At 38.3% G+C, this 19093-nt stretch overlaps 1 protein-coding gene and 1 pseudogene across 1 annotated transcript; both read left to right on the top strand.

The window, feature by feature from the left end:
- The first annotated feature begins 770 nt into the window (after nt 1-770).
- On the top strand, nt 771-8133 carry LOC143566004 (uncharacterized). The gene is made up of 2 exons (XM_077052804.1): nt 771-1395; nt 8120-8133. Exons 1-2 carry the CDS (start codon nt 771-773, stop codon nt 8131-8133), a joined length of 639 nt encoding a protein of 212 aa, XP_076908919.1.
- Nucleotides 8134-16309: 8176 nt separating this feature from the next.
- Nucleotides 16310-17641, top strand: LOC143565997 (UPF0496 protein At4g34320 pseudogene; annotated as a pseudogene).
- The last annotated feature ends 1452 nt before the right edge of the window (nt 17642-19093 follow it).

Raw genomic sequence — 19093 nt, 5'->3', positions numbered from 1 at the left:
CATGAGGAAGGAAAGAAGAAGAAGACAATGGGGGAGAAACTTCTTCACAAATGCAACAAGTTGACGAAAGTCGTGAAGAAGTTTATGAAAGATTAGAGATGGTGGAAAAATATGCAACATGAAGTTGTTTGTGTAATAGGACCTTGTCTGTTATGTGTAAAATAAGTATGAATAAAAGAACGTATGAAACGTTCTTATGTAAATGATAGGATCAGTTATATATATCGTGGAAACGATATATATATATATATATATATGTATTATAAAATATATATCCTTGGATATATATATATATATATATAAATGTGAAATAAATAAACGTGTGTTTAATAAAAATGTTGTTAAAAATTTTCAGACCAAATTGAAAAGAAAAGAAAATGTCTGAACAAAGTAACAACAATGATAACGCTCGAAAAGAAAAAGAAATAGGGGAAAAGGGGAAAGGCCCTGAGAACGAGCGAGAGGAAGAAATTCCCGAGAAATACATGAATAAAATCCAAAAGATGATTAAAGATGCTGTTAGGGAAGAATCCACATTAAAGATGTTGTTAGCTAATCCTTCTGTTCATCCCTCTAAATCTGTTAAATCTCATCCTAAACCATTCCGTGATGAAGAGAGCGATCATGGGTCTAATGCCGATGAAGGTGTTAGGCAAAAGTTTAAAAAGTTAAAAGTGAGTGGGTGTACGTTCAAAGATTTCAAATACTATGGACCAAAAGAATTCCATGGTGACAAAGGAGCCATCACAACTGTGAGGTGGCTTGAGGAGATGGAGACTCTCGTTATCACAAGCAAGTGTTCCGAGGAAGAGAAAATTCAATACTCCGCTCTTATGTTGAAGGGTGAAGCGCACGAGTGGTGGAATGCGCTCTTGATGAGTAAGGGAAGAGATGTGATGTACGGCCTGTCATGGGAAGAGTTTAAGGCCATGGTGATGGGGAAGTTTTGTCCAATGCACGAAACTGACCAAGTTCAAACTAAGTTTCTCAATCATAAGGTCGTGGGGACAAATATTTGTGAGTATAACACCAAGTTCCTTGAGTATTATCGTCTAGTTCCCCAGCTGGTTAACCCAGAGCCCATCAAAGTAACTCGATACATTTGGGGACTTCCGCGGGAAATCCGCGACATGGTGAGGTCTCACCTACCTCAAAGCGCTGACTCTGCTATGGAGTTAGCCGGTTATCTGATGGGTGGCATGGTCCGCAATAGAGAGGAGGACAAGAAGGTCGTACCAACGACTGCTCAAGGGAGGACAGGAGGAAGCGCCAACTTCAAAGGCAGAGGCGCTAATCAAAGTAGATTCAACTCGAATGCTACTTTATACAAGACTTGTATGAGATACCACAAGGGCCGATGCAATTTCGCCCCGTCTCCTAAAGTTTGTGAGCCCTGTAACCGTACGGGACATGATGCTGCTAATTGTTGGAAAAAGAAGATGACTTGCTTTAACTGCAAGGAGATGGGCCATTTAAGTTTCGAGTGCCCAAAGAACAAGCCTGCTGCTGGTGGTGCGGGTGGAAGTGGTCAAAACAAAAAGGGAAACGCGTAAGTCTTCGTACTCGACACAAAGAAGGCCGCTGACATGCCGGAAACCATAACCGGTACGTTTCTAGTCATGACACCTATGCTAGAGTTTTTTTTGATTCGGGTGCCAATTTAAGTTTTATAGATTATAGTTTCTGTAGTCTATTAAACGAACCATTAACAAAATTAGATAATACTCTAAGCGTCGAGACTGCTAGTGGAAAAATCGTTAAGATCTCCGAAGCTCTTGAAAACGGAAAAATTCTTTTAGCTGGTTATATTCTACCTATTTGTTTATTACCCATGAGCCTGGCTGGTTTTGATATTGTACTTGGTATGGATTGGTTATCCGATAACCATGCACGTATTATCTGCAATAGTAAAACTGTTGAACTTCGAGCCCCCCGATAAACGAACGATTCGAATTTAAGGGGACAAAGACGCTGGCCAAGTTAGCATAATTTCCATGATTAGAGCTAACAAGTGTTTGAATCAAGGATGCCTCGCATTCATGGCCTACGTCACTAAAGAATCAAAGCCAAAAGAAATCAAAGACGTGCCTATCGTTTCTGACTTTTCTGACGTTTTCCCTGATGAACTTCCTGGAATCCCTCCCGATCGTGAAGTAGAGTTTAGGATCGATCTCATTCCTGGTACTGCTCTGAAAGCTCCGTATCGCTTAGCGCCAACCGAGATGAAGGAATTAAAGAAACAACTCGATGATTTATTAGAGAAAGGTTTCATTCGACCGAGTCCATCGCCTTGGGGAGCGCCAATTCTATTCGTCAAGAAGAAGGATGGATTCATGCGAATGTGTATCGATTATCGTGCGTTAAACAAAGTTACAATCAAAAACCGATATCCACTCCCTCATATCGATGATCTTTTCGACAAACTTCAAGGTGCTAGCTTCTTTTCTAAAATCGATCTTCGTTCCGGCTATCACTAACTCAAAGTCCAATCCGAAGACATTCCAAAGTCCGCGTTTCGAACAAGGTATGGACATTATGAGTTCACGGTCATGCCGTTTGGACATACTAATGCTCCGGCCGCGTTCATGGACATGATGAACCGAATCTGTAAGCCCTACTTGGATAAGTTTGTTATCGTATTCATCGACGATATACTTATTTATTCTAAATCCAAGGCCGATCATGAAATTCATCTTCGAACGTTGCTTGAAATTCTTAGAACCGAAAAGTTGTACGCTAAGTTCTCGAAATGCGAGTTCTGGTTGCACGAGGTGCAATTTCTTGGTCACATAATTAACGTTAACGGTATTCAAGTGGACCCCGCTAAGATTGAAGCTATCTCTAAGTGGGAGATCCCGACGTTGCCAACCGAGATCCGAAGTTTCTTAGGTTTGGCCGGCTATTATCGTAGATTCATCGAGAACTTTTCTCGTATCTCCGTTCCTTTAACTTCTTTGACTTGTAAGAACATTAAGTATGAATGGGGAACGAAGCAAAAAGAGGCGTTCGATATACTTAAACAAAAGCTCACCCAAGCACCTATCTTGGCTTTGCCAGAAGGTACTGAAGATTTTGTTGTCTTTAGTGACGCGTCTCACTCGGGTTTGGGATGCGTACTAATGCAACGCAAGAAAGTAATCGCTTACGCCTCTCGTCAACTCAAAGTACACGAAAATAATTACACGAATCACGATCTAGAGTTAGGCGCCATAATCTTTGCACTTAAGATATGGAGGCACTATCTCTATGGAGTAAGATTTACCGTGTACACCGATCATAAGAGTTTGAAACATATCTTTGATCAAAAAGAGTTGAACATGCACCAACGGCGATGGATGGAAACGCTCAACGACTACGATTGTGAGATTGTTTACCATGAAGGTAAGGCCAACGTCGTGGCTGATGCCTTAAGTCGTAAGGAACATGAAAAGCCTAAAAGAGTTCGAGCCTAACGACTAGAACTTCAAATTGATCTCATTGAACAAATCAAATCCGCGCAAACTCAAGCAATCAATGAAAACCAAATCGCCGATGAAAAATGCAACGGCACCATTGACTCGTTAGTCAAAGGTAACGATGGTATCCTTAGACTCGGTAATAGAATTTGGGTACCAATCATTGGAGGTCTGCGTGAGAAAATTTTGAATGAAGCTCGCAAGTCAAAATACATGATGCATCCCGGAAGTGATAAAATGTATCATATTCTAAAGGCAAACTATTGGTGGAATGGAATGAAAAGGGATGGCGCTTCACATGTTGCGAAATGTTTGACGTGTTTAAAGGTCAAGGCTGAACATCAAAAGCCTTCAGGATTGCTTCAGCAACCCGAACTTCCTGTACGGAAGTGGGAGTTAATAACCATGGTTTTTATTACCAAACTCCCGAAGACGACTCGACAACATAATGCTATTTGGGTTATTGTGGATCGATTGACGAAATCCGCACACTTTATACCCATCAATGAGTCGTACTCAATGAATAGATTAGCGCGTATCTATGTAAACACCATTGTTGCTTTGCATGGAGTACCGCTGTCTATAATTTCTGATCGAGACAGTCATTTTACGTCTCATTTTTGGAAAAGCTTCCAACAAGCTCTTGGTACGAAGTTGAACCTGAGCATTGCCTATCATCCGCAAACCGATGGGCAAAGCGAAAGGACTATTCAAATGTTGGAAGATATGCTCCGCGCTTGTGTGATCGATTTAGGTGGAAGTTGGGACGACCACTTACCCCTAATGGAATTCTCGTACAATAATAGTTATCATTCAAGTATTCAAACCGCACCATTCGAGGCATTGTATGGTCGAAAGTGTAGAACGCCCGTGTGTTGGTCTGAAACCGGAGACAATCAATTGTCTGGACCCGAGATTGTCCAAGAAACCACCGACAAGGTTCTCCAAATCCGAGAACGACTTAATACGGCACGTGATCGCCAAAAGATTTACGCTGATGTCCGTCGTAAGCCGTTAGAATTTAATGTTGGTGACAAAGTGTTATTAGAAGTTTCATCTTGGAAAGGCATTGTTCTCTTCAGTAAGAAAGGAAAATTAAGTCCTCGATTCGTTGGACCTTTTGAGATACTCGAACGAATCGGTAATGTTGCATACCGTTTGCGATTACCCGAGGAAATGCAAGGGATACATGATGTATTCCATGTTTTGAATCTGCGAAAGTGCTTGACCGATGAATCTTTGGCTATGCCATTAAAAGACGTTGAAATTAATGAGAATTTAAAATTCGTAGAACGTCCAATACAAATTGAAGATTCGAAAACAATGATATTGAAAAGAAAAACATTGAAAATTGTGAAAGTTTAATGGGACTCGCGTAGAGGGCCCGAATATACTTGGGAACTCGAATCGGAAATGAAAAGAAAATACCCACACTTGTTTGAATAAAGCAATCTCGAGGACGAGATTTGTTTCAAGGTGGGGAGGATGTAACAACGCGAAAATTTCGGGTTCAAAGTATCAACTTTCTAAAGTCTAGGGACTAAAATTGCCAAATTCCAAACGTGAGGGTTAAAAATAAAAATTCTGATTTTCCTACCCATCGCGCTACGCAATGATCATCAGAGAGACCCATCGCGTACTGCGATGGGGCGTCTAACAACGAGACACGTGGTATGCCACGTGTCCACACGTGGCACATCGGTCGCCACGTGTCCCGACGCGTAGCCACACGTGGCGCAACGTCCGCCACGTGTCAACACGTGGCACAATGTCTGCCATCTGGCGACACGTGGCAGACCTATGTTGTGACTCACCTGGGCTATGTCGCGGTACGCGACGGGTGCCCATAGGCCCATCGCGTACCGCTATGGGACATCAGATTTCGTCTATAAATAGCAGCCAAGGGGTGGATCATTCTTCACACCAAAACCTGCTCTCAAGTCTCTCTCTAACTTCTCTCTAAACCTCAACAATTATATAAACGATTTCCTCGATAAGCGTGCCTCGAATCTCGTTTCTGTATCATCGTTTCCTTGAAGTTCATACCACCCTCCACCCACACTCAATCAAGAAGGTGTTGTTATAATGGCGAGGAGTCTAGAAAGTCGTGTCTTCAAGTGTTGAAGGTTTGGCGTTTCTCGATTAGCGTGTCGAGAAAGGTGAAGCGGCGTTGGAGTGTTGCTCGAGTCCCTAGGGTTTCTATACTCCACTTAAGGTTAGGCGTAATATCAAATTCAATATAATCTAATATTATATTCCAAGGCTTAAACCTTAAGTCGAGGTTATACTCGATACCTAGATAAAAGAATAGAAAGAAAACATAACAAAGAAATAAATAAAAGATTGAATGTTGAATATTGTGATTTGCATATATATGTGTGTAAGTATATATGTATATATATTCTTTGTTATGAAAATATTATTTAATGAATAATGAGTATTCTTAAATAATAAAGAAAATGATTACGTTTCTTGGAGAATAAGAAACGTCGGGTTTTTATATAAACTAAAGGTTTATAATTTACTTTTAAACTAAAGGTTTTCAAGTAAATAAGAATTGAACTAAAGGTTCAATCGAGGATTGAGATATAAGACTAAAGGTCTTAAGCCGGATCGTGTATCCGAATAACAAATATTTATACTCGTACTATAGGTGCGAGATAAAGAAAGGGAAAGACCCTTGGACGGTGAGTGAAGCCGATCCTAAAGAGATAAGGTGAATACGCCCCCAAACTTTTAAACTTATTTTCAAATGAGTCAAATTTGTTATATGAAATTGTTTACAAGGAACTATGTGTTCCTAAAACCGTTATGACTATGGGTATGAACCTAGCCCTTAGGCTGTGGTATACATATGTCTGGATCCTTACATAGGTGGTATTATGCGATGTATGGGCATGATCGCACCATCCTTGGTCGTTGGACGCTCTCCTACAGGGAGTACGACCGTTGTGTATATTTACCGGTACTTAACTAAGTCGAACGCTGCGGTGTTTGTGAGGTGACCTAGTGTAGAGGCTCTAGTTTATAATGTGTTATTTGACCTTGTTATTCCTAAGCCATGTTGGGCCGAGGCAGGCGTAGCCTCGAGGGTAATAAAGTAAAAGAAGTTATTTTGCGTCAGTGTGTTCACCAGCATTCGTTGCTAACATATTTTCTTACATTTTGCATATTAACAAAGTTAGAGCTTGGAATGACGAAGTACTATGATATCCGATGGCTCAGATTTATTTTTGTAAACTTAATATATATGGTGGTTTGTAAAACATATATACGGGGCAAGGCAAGTCACGATACGCGATGACCTACAAAAGGTACATCACGTATCGCGAAGGATTATTATATTCATTATTTATGTGGCTCGCGATGGATCCTTTGCAAGACCCATCACGCATCGCTATGGGTCAAACTGATCAACCCTATAAATCGGGCAACCAGGCCTCCCATTTTTATCACAACATCTCACTCTCTCATTAGAAATCTTTCTCTCACTACTTCGTTTTGTGTGCCACCGACCCGACGATCGTACCTCGAAAAACGTGCAAAAATCCGTCGTCGCCTCGAAGATTGTGCCATCATGAGGTGAACCAAAGTCCCATCTCGAAGTGACCGCCAACAAGTCTCGACTACCGACACACCTTGATTTGCGTGCAAGAAAGTGTTGATCAAGATTTCCTCGATAAACGTGCAAGCGTGGAAGTGCTGCCCGAGTGTCTAGGAAATTATAAGCCAATCAAGGTAGGGGTTCTGTCCAAGTAAAATATTATTAAAATATTGAAACACGTTTAGACCGTAGTCGAGGGTATACTCGATACCTCGGAAATATAAACAGAGAAATATAAATAAAAGATATTGATATAGAAATGATTCTTTGTTATTAAAATATTATTTGAGTGCCTTAAATAATAAAATATAGAAATAAAAGTAAACATTTTTTTGTGAAGAAGAAGCGTAGTGTTTAGAAAATATAAATGATCAAACTAGAGGTTTGAATACATATAATAAAGAAATGATATTTTGAACTAAAGATTCGAAAAGGAAATATAATCAAGGTAATGATTATACAAAAAGGACTAAAGGTCTAAAACGAGATTATTGATCTAGTAATAACAAATGGTTATACTCGTACTATAGGTCCGAGATAGCAAGAAAAGACAACTCGAACAGTGAAGTGAAGCTGATCATTTAAAAAGGTAAATACGCCCCAAACTTTTATAACTAAGTTTAATCGAGTCAAATTGAATTGATTACATGAGATTACGTATCTCTAAAACGTTATGAACAAAAGTAATCACTGGCCCTTAGACTGTCGTGTACTTTTGTCTGGATCCTTTCATATGTGGTTAGACGGTGGGCACACCGCGCTAAGCCTGGTTATGCCTCCGCCATGACAGGCCAGACCTAAGTTATCTCCAAGAGAGGGTAATCATGTGTATACTGATGGTAGCTAAGTAACCTCGAACACTGCGGCGTTTGCTAAGAGGTTTCGAGTTGAGCTTAAGTTTGTAATTGTGTTTTATTTTAGGTTTTAACTTATTATTCCTAAGCCACGATGGGCCGAAACCTAAGTTATGTCTTGAGGGGTAATTAAGTAAATAAAATATTTTACGCGCCAGCTTATTCATCGGCATGTGTTGCTAACGTATTTTTAAACTGTTTTACAGGTAACGAAGGATAGATGCTTAGGAACGAAGTAGCCATTAGGCAATTCCATGGCTCAGATAAATCTTTTGATAAAAGTATATGTAAATGGTGGTTAAATGAACATGAAATATTTTGTAAACTTTAACGGGCATTTTATAATATTGCATTTTGTATATAAATATGTTAAAATTATATCCACGCTAAATTTCTGCATTTAACCCGTAACTCTGATTTATTTACAATAAAATGGTACCAACTATGGGTCACATACCTAGGCCTAAGATAGGGGTGTGAAAGTTATGGTTTTAGTGGGAAAGATTGTGGTTAAGGCTAAGAGTAATGATTGGGGTTCGGTTGTGGTTTGGGTTATAGGTTGGTTAGAGCTAGGGACGGTAATAGGTAAGGTGGTGGGTGAGTAAGTGAGCATCGATGTCCATACAGATGTGGCTCTAAGTGATGAGTTAAAGGTAGGAGATGCAAATGGAGAGGTGTTTTGTGGTGGTGAAAGGGTTTTTTGAAATGGTGAGGTTGTAGTTAAGTCTAGGTTAGGTAGGTCTAGGCCTTGGATCGGTTCCTGTTGTTGTGACGGAGTTTAAGAGAGGTTATAGGTGAGTCGTATGGTTTTCTAAGGGTGTGTTTGGGCTTAAGCTTGGATTTTGATTTGCGACGGGGTACATGAATTTGTTTACCATTCATGGCTGCGATTATGTGGGACAGGGTGGTGGGTGAGGCAATGTAGGGTTGGCCTATGTGGTTTGTGGTGGGGGTGTGGTTATTTGGGATGGTTGAGTGGTGGCTTGTGTCACAGTGGAAGAAGGAAAGATTACCTTGACAGAATTTGGCATCTTTGAAAAAGCGGGATTCTTGGAGTCCTCGACTTTCTTTTAAAGTTTGAGGGGTTGTTCGGGCTCTTCCACCTTTTCAATCTATTGGGAAGACCCGCCAACAAAAGGCTTCATCGGAGCCTTCCTTTTCTTCTCTACTTTATGGTTCTCGAAGTTCTCAATTTCAAAATGGTTCTCAGATAAACCCATCCAATATATATATATATATATATATATATATATATATATATATATATATATAGACAGAGAGGTGGGATCTAGAGAGAACTCCTCTTAAAGAGAGAACTAGAGAACTAGTAAATAATTATTTTTAACTATTTTTAAAAAATTATTTTGTGATTTTTTTTCTTTCCTCCTTCTAATAAGATGATATTGTTCCTAAAAAAATTTTTTTAAAAAAAAAAAACCGTCGATGTAATGCGTATGTGCATTAATGTGTATTGTATATATAAAATAGTGTTTTATTGCATATAATACAACACAAATACATTATCTAATACACACTATTGAATATATGCAAATACGACACTAATAATTGTATGCAAAACACATTATCTCATATATGTAATACAACACTAATGCACATATGCACTATATCGATTTTTTTTAATTTTTGTATATAATATAACACTATTGCAAATATACAATACAAACAACTATATATATGTTATTCAACACTATTTTAAATATCTAAATACACACTATTGCACATATGCATTATAAAAAAAGTCAGTGTATTGCATATATGCATTACTCGTTAATTTTATTTATTTATTTATTTTTATGTTTATATTTTTTTGTGGTGAAGAATAACAACATATAAGATGGATGAAAGAAAAAAAATTTGAAAAATATGTTTTTTAATTAAATTAAAAATACTTAATTATTAGTTCTCTAGTTCTCTCCATAAATGGAGTTCTCTCATGATCCTCTCTCTATATATATTTATATACATAAATATATATGTATATACATATATATATATATATATACATAAATATATATATATATATATATGTGTGTGTGTGTGAGAGATTATAAAATTTAGAAACACGCTAAACTTGGGATGTGTCGGTAAGCTTCAGCTTTTAAGAATGAAAGAACAGTTTGATTGTTGACTTAATAGAACCTTAAAATGCTTGATTTTAGTGGAAACACCTTAGGGTTTTTGTTCACTTAGTTAAGCCTTTTAGGTCCCGAAACCGAATCCGGAAAACGAACGGATTTTGTTCTTGATAAGCGATAAAGATAATATAAACGAACGATCTCTTTATCGGTTAAAAGATTTATAGGGGAGCAATCCTTGGGTGGGAGAAAACACCATACAAACACACACACACACACATAAATATGGCAACAATTGCCCTATTTATAGCTAAACAATGCAAATAAACTAAAAGATCTCCTCCCCGTTGAAACTAAGCTTGTGCACCGAAGCTCTCGTATCGTGTCCGGAATTCCCTCCCACTTTAATTATTAACTTGACCATATATATTTAACGAGTTTTGCATTTTGATATCACAAGTCACAAATTATTGGCCTTACAAGCCTGTGTAAGGACTGTGATGAAAGGTCAGGTCATACTCAAACCTTTTGTTAGTTTGATCACCAAAGATTAATTTCCCTAGAATATGAATAGACTATTGATACGATGCTTGGATAGGATTAACGTTAGAGTATGCTAGATGGTTTGTGATATAAACTAAATTGAATATACTTTTAGTTTATGTAGTTAATGTTTCACGACATATGGTTTTATGACCTTATATCATGTAGTGATAAGATGCTTAAGGCATCTGAAATTTTGGGTCTTTATGCACTTTATCATCCGGGTATTCGCATTGCCAAAGTGGCTTTACGAATATTAAATTGAGCTAAAAATATAAACCCATAGTTAGTACCGGCAAAACAACAAAAGCTACCAGCTAATGCAAATAACTTATTCAAAATAGTGATAAAAAGTCATAAATGATCATTAGGTACTTCACCATACACTTAAACAATGAGTTGATCACTCCCGCCGTTAGTCATATGTTGGTCTCTTTCGCGCGCTCCACTACAATAAGAAAGAACCTACTTGAGATGCAGCATATGTAAACCCTACATATGAAATCGTGCGTATTCACCTGGGATGATATTCTTCAAGGTGTTGCTTGATAATGAGGATATGCCATGTAGTGGTGATTACTTTCTAGATTGTTACTTAACTATACCTTAAATGTATCTAATGGCCATTTTGGTAGAATTTGATGCTTGTGTTTAGGTGGATAACAATATCATTGATTGTCTTAGCTATTACATATGTACTTAAAAATTGTACACCTTGTTGTGTAAAGTTTTGATCAACTGATTTTAAATTTTAAGTCAAGTTGGGGTGGCTTGATTAAGTAAAACCTTAATGAAGCGTTGTAAGGCGACTTCAAGGCTTTGTATTGTGGGTCCCACTTAATCATATCAACTAATTAATTTTTCACACCTTATTTGTCTCGTGGGTTTAGTTGAGTAAAAATAACGGCAATCACGATTTTTGTATTATCTGTAATTAATTGAGTAACCTAGATGTTTTAAAATATCAGTTTTTGACTTTCTGATATTGATTCCATTACAAGTCTTATCAGGACGAAAAAGAATAAGCGTGGGGATTTGATGTGTGGGTGAAATAATGTTTTTAGTGTTTAATATTGTGTGTTTTAATTGTATATATCTATAGAACATGATTACTTTGACTGGTTTTATGATTATTGATCTTTAAAGCTTAGAGGAGCTAATTTGAAACATTCTAGATGGTCAAAATACGAAGATTGGACGTGATTCAGAGGATACAAATGGATTGAAAATGAAAGTAACAAAATATGATATTGTAGAGAGTTGAAATACGAAGACGTGGCAGCAAATGGGGAGGAAAATGGAGTTGGGTTGAAGATTTCATGAAGAAAATAATATATCTAAGAAACTTGTTAGAGTAGCTTATATTGGCCTCACAGTAGCTTATGGTGGACCGGTAAGCTACTAGCTTGAGACTCTACCTTACGCTCTCTGTTTTCTTCACACCTCACCGTAAGTTATGTGAATCATAATAACCAAACTAATGCACCTAGTAATTATTAATCAAATTTAATTAATGAACAATGTCTATGTGGTTATCCATGTGATAAGAGCTACAATTGTAAAGTTCATTGCATTACCTGTACCTGAACTATTGTCACACTTTTTTCATATAGATTTTAAAACTAAAGTAATTGTGTTTTCATAGTCAAATCTTTAAAACTGCTTAACATCATTTGTCCGTCTAGCATAATTAGTTATTAAGTATTGAACTTGGTTAATTAGCACTTTCCATTGATTCCCTGTAGATTCGACACTTTACTTGCCCTTGTTAGTAAAGATATTTTATAAAATGTTCTTGATTGACCTTTCGACATCGATTAAAAGTATGGGCAATCGATTATAGTATTGAGTATAGTCTCCAATGAAGCTGAAAAAACAACGATCGGAGGTGAAACGGTGATTATACGAGGGTGACGGCAAGAAGGGTTAAATTTCTGAAGCATGCGTCGAGTTCAAGGTTTTAGGGTGAACGATATGGTGAAATTACTAAATTGCCCCTTGGCCAATTTGTCTTTAATAGTTAATTTAACGTAAGGTTTTAGGGTGAACTATGCTGTATATATAATTACATTATTTGATTCTCATAGTTAGCACGTCAATTTGATTGTATTTTATCCAAACCCTATATAAAATTATAATTGAAATATATGTATATTTAAATAACTATAAATTAATATTTTAAAATTAATTAATAAATAGTAAACAAAGAGCTCGAACTCGAGCTCTGTGTAAATTAAACGAGTCAAGTTCGAGCCTAGTCAAGCTTGAGCTAATGGTCGATTCAACTCGTTTGCACGCATAATCAACAAGCACCGGCACTGAAATGCACTAAAAAACAAGATTTAAATTTAATTTCTTCATTTCAAGCCAAATGTATCTTCAGAGAATTATATATAAAAAGAAAAGAACAAAAAAAAATTAAAGTCAAAAAAGAATTCTAACAATAAAAGTCAAAATCTGATATATTTGTCTCAATGACAGACAGGAAGTTTCGTCATTAACCAAGTCAGCTACGAAGCATCTAGTGTTCTACTACATGTTTGACTTAATCAAATTTATGATTTAACACCACATATTTGACTCTTCCTTCAACGCGGAAACTGGATGTTAGGCTCTTCAGCATCTCCTTTGACTATTATAAGCCACCAAAATAACCATTTTGAAACCCAATCAAATGACCAATGGGTTGTGTGTGTTAGGATTAGTGAAGGCCTTTGGGCCGGGTTCGTTGGTTGACAACTAGAAGACAAAAGGGGGCGGCCCGTTTAATTATGGAGGATGACCATTTGATGTTTTCTTGGTCCCTAAGTCATTTAATCTAATTGTTCTCTATATATATCATGGTCATGTATTGTAATCTTTGTACCGTGCTTAATAAAAATACCCTAGTTGCAGCCCGTGGACGTAGGTCGCCTTTACCGAACCACGTAAAATCTCGTGTCTCTTATTTATTGCTTTCGTTTGTGCGTGTGTGTTGGTGTTTTCCGCTGCGTACCGACTCTGTTTAATACCTAACAAGTGGCATCAGAGCCAAAGGTTTGCTGAACACACGGTGCACTGAGACGATTCGCAGGAAATTCTCTTTTTGTTCTTCGGTTGTGGTTCAAGCTGCGGTGTCGAGCCGCTTTTCCGATCGTCGTTTTGAAAGAAAGGATATTATTTCCTTCCTAGGTGTCTCACAAAGTCAAAAGAAAATAATAAAGGAAAGGAATATATTTGGGAGTTCGTGAGAGTTAAGTAAAATCATAATTTGATTTTGTTTCTTTGTCTGCTCAACCGAAGTCATAGGATAATTATTAATATTCTTATTAATTTCTTTTTTGTGAAGAAAAAGTCTTGCACAAGCAGTCGTTCTCTGTGTAGAAACATGTTGACAACCTATCAAAGAAAGAGTTAGTGCCGACTATCTCTTGTTGCCGGATTAAAACCGACCACTCATCAGGAACCGTCGTCTACAATCTCTGTTTCAGCTGTCAATCAAAAGAAATCAGGTTTACTCATTTCTTGTTTCTGATTAGGGTTTGTTTGGGATTGATTGACATAGGTTGGGTGTTCAAGACTCGGTTTGTTATTCCGGTTTGCTTTGATTGTGTGGTTTGGGTATTTGTTGACCGGAGTTTCGGGGTTGCAAGAGAGGACATCGGGTTTCGGTTAGAGTTTTGTTTATTGTTTTATTTTTCTCTGTTTTCTCGTTTGCGATGTCTGAAGAAGGGAAGGTTCGAATCGACAAGTTTGACGGGACTGATTTTGCATGGTGGAAAATGCAAATAGAGGCGTTACTTGGTGAACATGATTTGGATATGGTTTTGGAGGAAAAGTCGGATAAAATGGATAAAGCCGAAGAAGCAATTTGGAACTCAAAGGACAAGAAGGCTAGAGGTAAAATTTCATTGGCTTTGACGAGGAGCGTTGCATTTAATATTATGAAAGAAATCACGGCTCGTGGTATGATGACAGCTCTGTCAAATATGTATGAAAAACCGTCTGCAGCCAATAAGGTGTTCGTGATGAGGGAATTGTTTATGACAAGGATGCACGAAGGAAGTTCAGTTGCTGGTCACATTAATGATTTCACCTCAATTATGTCCAGGTTAGCTTCTGTGGGCATGAAATTGGATAATGAGACTCAAGCTATTATATTGTTATCTTCTTTGCCTGAGAGTTGGTCTGGAACTGTAACGGCCATTACTAGTTCTGCGGTAGCCGATGGTTTGTCATTTGAGGGGGTCCGAGATATTGTGTTGGGTGAAGACGTTCGCCGGAAAAGCACGAGTGGCGGATCATCTTCTGGTATGTTTTATGCTGGCAGCGGAAGGGAAAATAACAGGAGCAGTGGGAGTCGGGGGAGGAGTTCGTCTAGAACTCGGAAGAATGTGAAATGTTGGAGGTGTAATGAAGTTGGACATGTTAAGAGTGATTGTCCAAACAGATTACAGGTAAAGGCTGCTGAGGTGAACACTGCTGAACAGGTTAATGAAGGCGTCAGTGATGACGAGGCATTATTTTGTAGTGTGGATAGCATGGTGGACTCTTGGGTCATGGATTTCGGTTATTCGTTTCACGCTACGCACAGTGGGGAGACGATGGTGAATCTAAAGGTCGGCAACTTTGGGAAGGTACGTATTGCTAATGGCGATGTTCGTAATGTTACGGGCATAGGGGATGTTAATATGGTAACTCCATTGGGAACCGTTTGGAACTTGAAGAATGTTAGAGTTATTCCAGCGTTGAAGAGAAGGCTTATCTCTGTTAGTCAACTGGATGAACTAGGCATGGAAGTAAAGTTCGGTGGAGGTAAATGGAAGGTAACTAAAGGTAATATGGTTATTGCTCGTGGAAACAGGTATGGTTCATTATACATGGTGCAGGTGCCTACTGAGGGAAGTATGACCGTCCCTCAAAACAAAGTCGGGTTCGCTGAGTCGAAGGGGCAGAATAAGGTTCAATTTGCAAGAGTAGAGCCTGGTGCCAAGGTGATTCAAGTTGAGCGGGGTCGGAGGTCTAAAACATGTCAGGGGTTTGGTGACAGTAGGAACGCGGGTTGTGTTCCGGGAACAGTTACAAAACAAAGTTGGGTTTTGAAGACCGTTATTCCGATTGATAAAATCTCTCCTGGGGAACTCTTGCTGAAAGAGGAGAGTGGTAGTGGTTCTCGGGTTATCTCTGGAACTGATGGATCGTGCGTATCAGTTGAGATAGAGGACGGGTCAGTTTTTACTGACGAGTTGGAGCTCGGCGGAGCTTCAACTGGCCCTTCTGGTACTTGATGTTGAAGGGGGTGCTGCAACCAGGTGCTAAGTCTTAGCTTGTTTATGAAAACTTGAAGCTTGGAAGACTTGTTAATAAAGATTACTGATATTACTGATGACTGGATTGCTTTGTACTTGAATGGTGGGCTAGAGTTTATCGCAAGGCCTTCAAGTGGGAGAATGTTAGGATTAGTGAAGGCCTTTGGGCCGGGTTCGTTGGTTGACAATTAGAAGACAAAATGGGGCGGCCCGTTTAATTATGGAGGATGACCCATTTGATGTTTTCTTGGTCCCTAAGTCATTTAATCTAATTGTTCTCTATATATATCATGGTCATGTATTGTAATCTTTGTACGGTGCTTAATAAAAATACCCTAGTTGCAGCCCGTGGACGTCGCCTTGACCGAACCACGTAAAATCCCGTGTCTCTTATTTATTGCTTTCGTTTGTGCGTGTGTGTTGGTGTTTTCCGCTGCGTACCGACTCTGTTTAATACCTAACAGTGTGTGTAGCAAACATTCGGTAAACAATAGGACTGACCCACAAACATCATCCTCTTCTTCATCAGTTCTCACTTCTTACCAAGATGCATGTCGATCAGACCCGAAACTCCAGTTCTTCGATTCAACGTTTCAAAACCGAACCAACCGGGTCATAAATTCACTCGTTATCGACGCTGAGGCTGGTTCTCTTTCCCTGGACTCCCTCCGGGAAGTCACTGGAGGTCTACTTGATATGAACCAAGAAGTAGTCGATATTTTAATCGAATCCAAAGAAGATATTTGGAAGAACGACGAGTTGTTTCGATTAGTTATGGATTTTTTCAACCTCAGTCTCCTAACATTAAATTTCTGCAATTCCCTCCAAAACTGTTTAAAAAACGCTCGTCACAGCTTATCGTTTCTTCGTATTGCTATCAACCAGTTTGATGGAGATAATGATTACTCAAAGATCATACAACAGTTTAAGATGTTTGAAGCACTAGACGGTCCGTTCTCTGAAGAGTTTTTTGATTCGTTTCAATCGGTTTATAAACAACAAATTCTAATGTTAAAGAAACTGCAAATCCAAAAGGGTAAAGTGGAAAAGAAGTTGAAGTCAACTAAAGCATGGAAAAGATTGACTAATGTGATATTCGTGATCACATTCACCACTGTCTTGATTTACTCGGTGGTGGCTGCGGCTGTGGCCGCATCACCTGTGGTGACGGCGTTAGCAGCTGCGGCTGCAGTGGCGCTAGGTCCGGTAGGGAAGTGGGTTAACTCTTTGTGGAAGAAATACGAAACGGGATTGAAAGAGCAAAGGGAGATGATTAGTTCAATGCGGGTTGGGAGTTATATTGTGATTAAAGATTTGGATGATATTAAAGCTTTGGTTGATAAATTGGGGATTGAGATGGAGGGTTTGGTATAAAATGCTCAATTTGCGGTTAAAGAAGAGGGGGGAGACGCTGTGGCCGTGGCGGTTGATGAAATGAAGAAAATTGTGAAAAGTTTTGCGAAGACGATTGATGAGTTGAGTGATCACTCGGATAACTGTTGTAGGGATATAATTAGGGCAAGAAGAGTGATTTTACAGAACATCACCAAGCAGCCTAGTGACTCGGTTTAGCTTGATGAAACTCATCTGCTCCATTGTCCATATTCGTTTATTAACTTTGTATTTGGGTCTAATGATATTATGATTTGACCCGTAAAATTCTGAACAGATTAGGGGGTAGTTTGTATAGTTTTTTGGTTCATGTTTTGTTGGGTTATGTGAGGCTAATTGTTCTTGTTTGTTGGATGTAAAAGCAAGGAATTTTGCTATAGATTGAGCCACATTGGCTCCTTTTGCCAAATGGGAATTTGATGGACTTGAGTTTTACTGAGGTTCAATCCCTCAAAGTTTAATGTCAGTCTATTTACTTCCTTTCATAACTCACTATTATACCCTCAATTTCATATATTACCATGCTTGGATAAAACAACATTATATGCTGACTTAAAAAACTTGTGACTGTTTTATTCTATGCATATGACTACATATGTCTTATTATGCTTCATTTTATAGGAATTTTGTTATTGATTTATGTTTTAGTTTAATGATAAAGAAACATAAATGAGGCAGAATTACAAGAACGGTTGAAGTCTAGAGAAATCATAGAAGATCAACACATTGTTCACCTTCGTCAGTCAGTGCATTGCGTTGTGCCAACCTGTACACACTTACATCCCAGGCATAAGCACCAGCTAAATGTGCCAAAAATGAGTCTAAAGAGTAAGGATGTGGCTATTTGAATGATGATCAATGAGCTAATACAAAATGCTCGGAAGGCATCCAAATAAAGTTTGATCTCGTGGTCGGTGGTTGTAAATTTTCAAAATGATGATCAATGGTGGACACAATATTTTTTTACAATGGGGACCCATATTTCAGGTGTTCAAATATTTTCCAAGAAGCTTAGCCTCGACGCCCATAAGAATGGCACTAGCACTTAATTAGTTTACTCAGCGTTCATTAAACTAAAACAAGTAGAAAGTGGATGTAATACTTCTTGATTTTTCAGTGTAGGATGAAATACTCACACACTAAACACGATCTATGTATAAGCAACTCATTGACCAAGAACGGCATGTCAACAAAAGATACTTAAATCGCGTTGGCTCAATCGTGCTGTCTAGGTACATTGTCATGACATACTTGAAAAAGGTGTCAACTCAGTCGTTCTCTTGGTTTGCACAGTTGTGATAAAAATATATTGTTTGACGCACATAAATATAATTGTAAACAAATAAACAAACTCAAATAAAACTCGAACTAATCATCTCCTGACAAAGTAAATAAGAAAAACCTTTAACCAATTCATATAATAAGACTAAATCGAACCTGGACTCATAACCCAATTTCATTTCTTGTATTACGTAATTTTTATCTCATCAAAACCGGTCATTACCTCGACCTCTCTCAGACCCGGACCTCCAACTCAGTCGCATTCTGTCTTCAAGGATTGAACCGCCACATCAACTTAATTGATGCTAAACATGGTTCTCCTTCTTTCAACAATACTTCCTTAGACTAAAACCGCTTATGGTGAACAAAACCCCGCTACTCCGTTGTGTCGTTACCCGCTAATTACCCAGTTGCTGATCCTGCTTGTTGATTATGAACATAACTTGATTGACGCTTTAATCACAGCCACTATATGACTAAACCCCTTTGATCATATCCCACTTATTATCAAATCATTCACCCTGGCAAACTCCTTTATTTCAACACGTTGTTGATCGACCTCAACCCCTCATGATCTTGC

Source organism: Bidens hawaiensis, unplaced genomic scaffold (assembly GCF_021521415.1).
Source record: "Bidens hawaiensis isolate Kalapana, Puna unplaced genomic scaffold, B.hawaiensis_p1.1 tig00022671_1, whole genome shotgun sequence".
In the NCBI taxonomy this organism is placed as follows: Eukaryota; Viridiplantae; Streptophyta; class Magnoliopsida; order Asterales; family Asteraceae; genus Bidens; species Bidens hawaiensis.
Note: the sequence above shows the minus strand (reverse complement) of the source record. Positions and strands in the feature narration are given on the sequence as shown.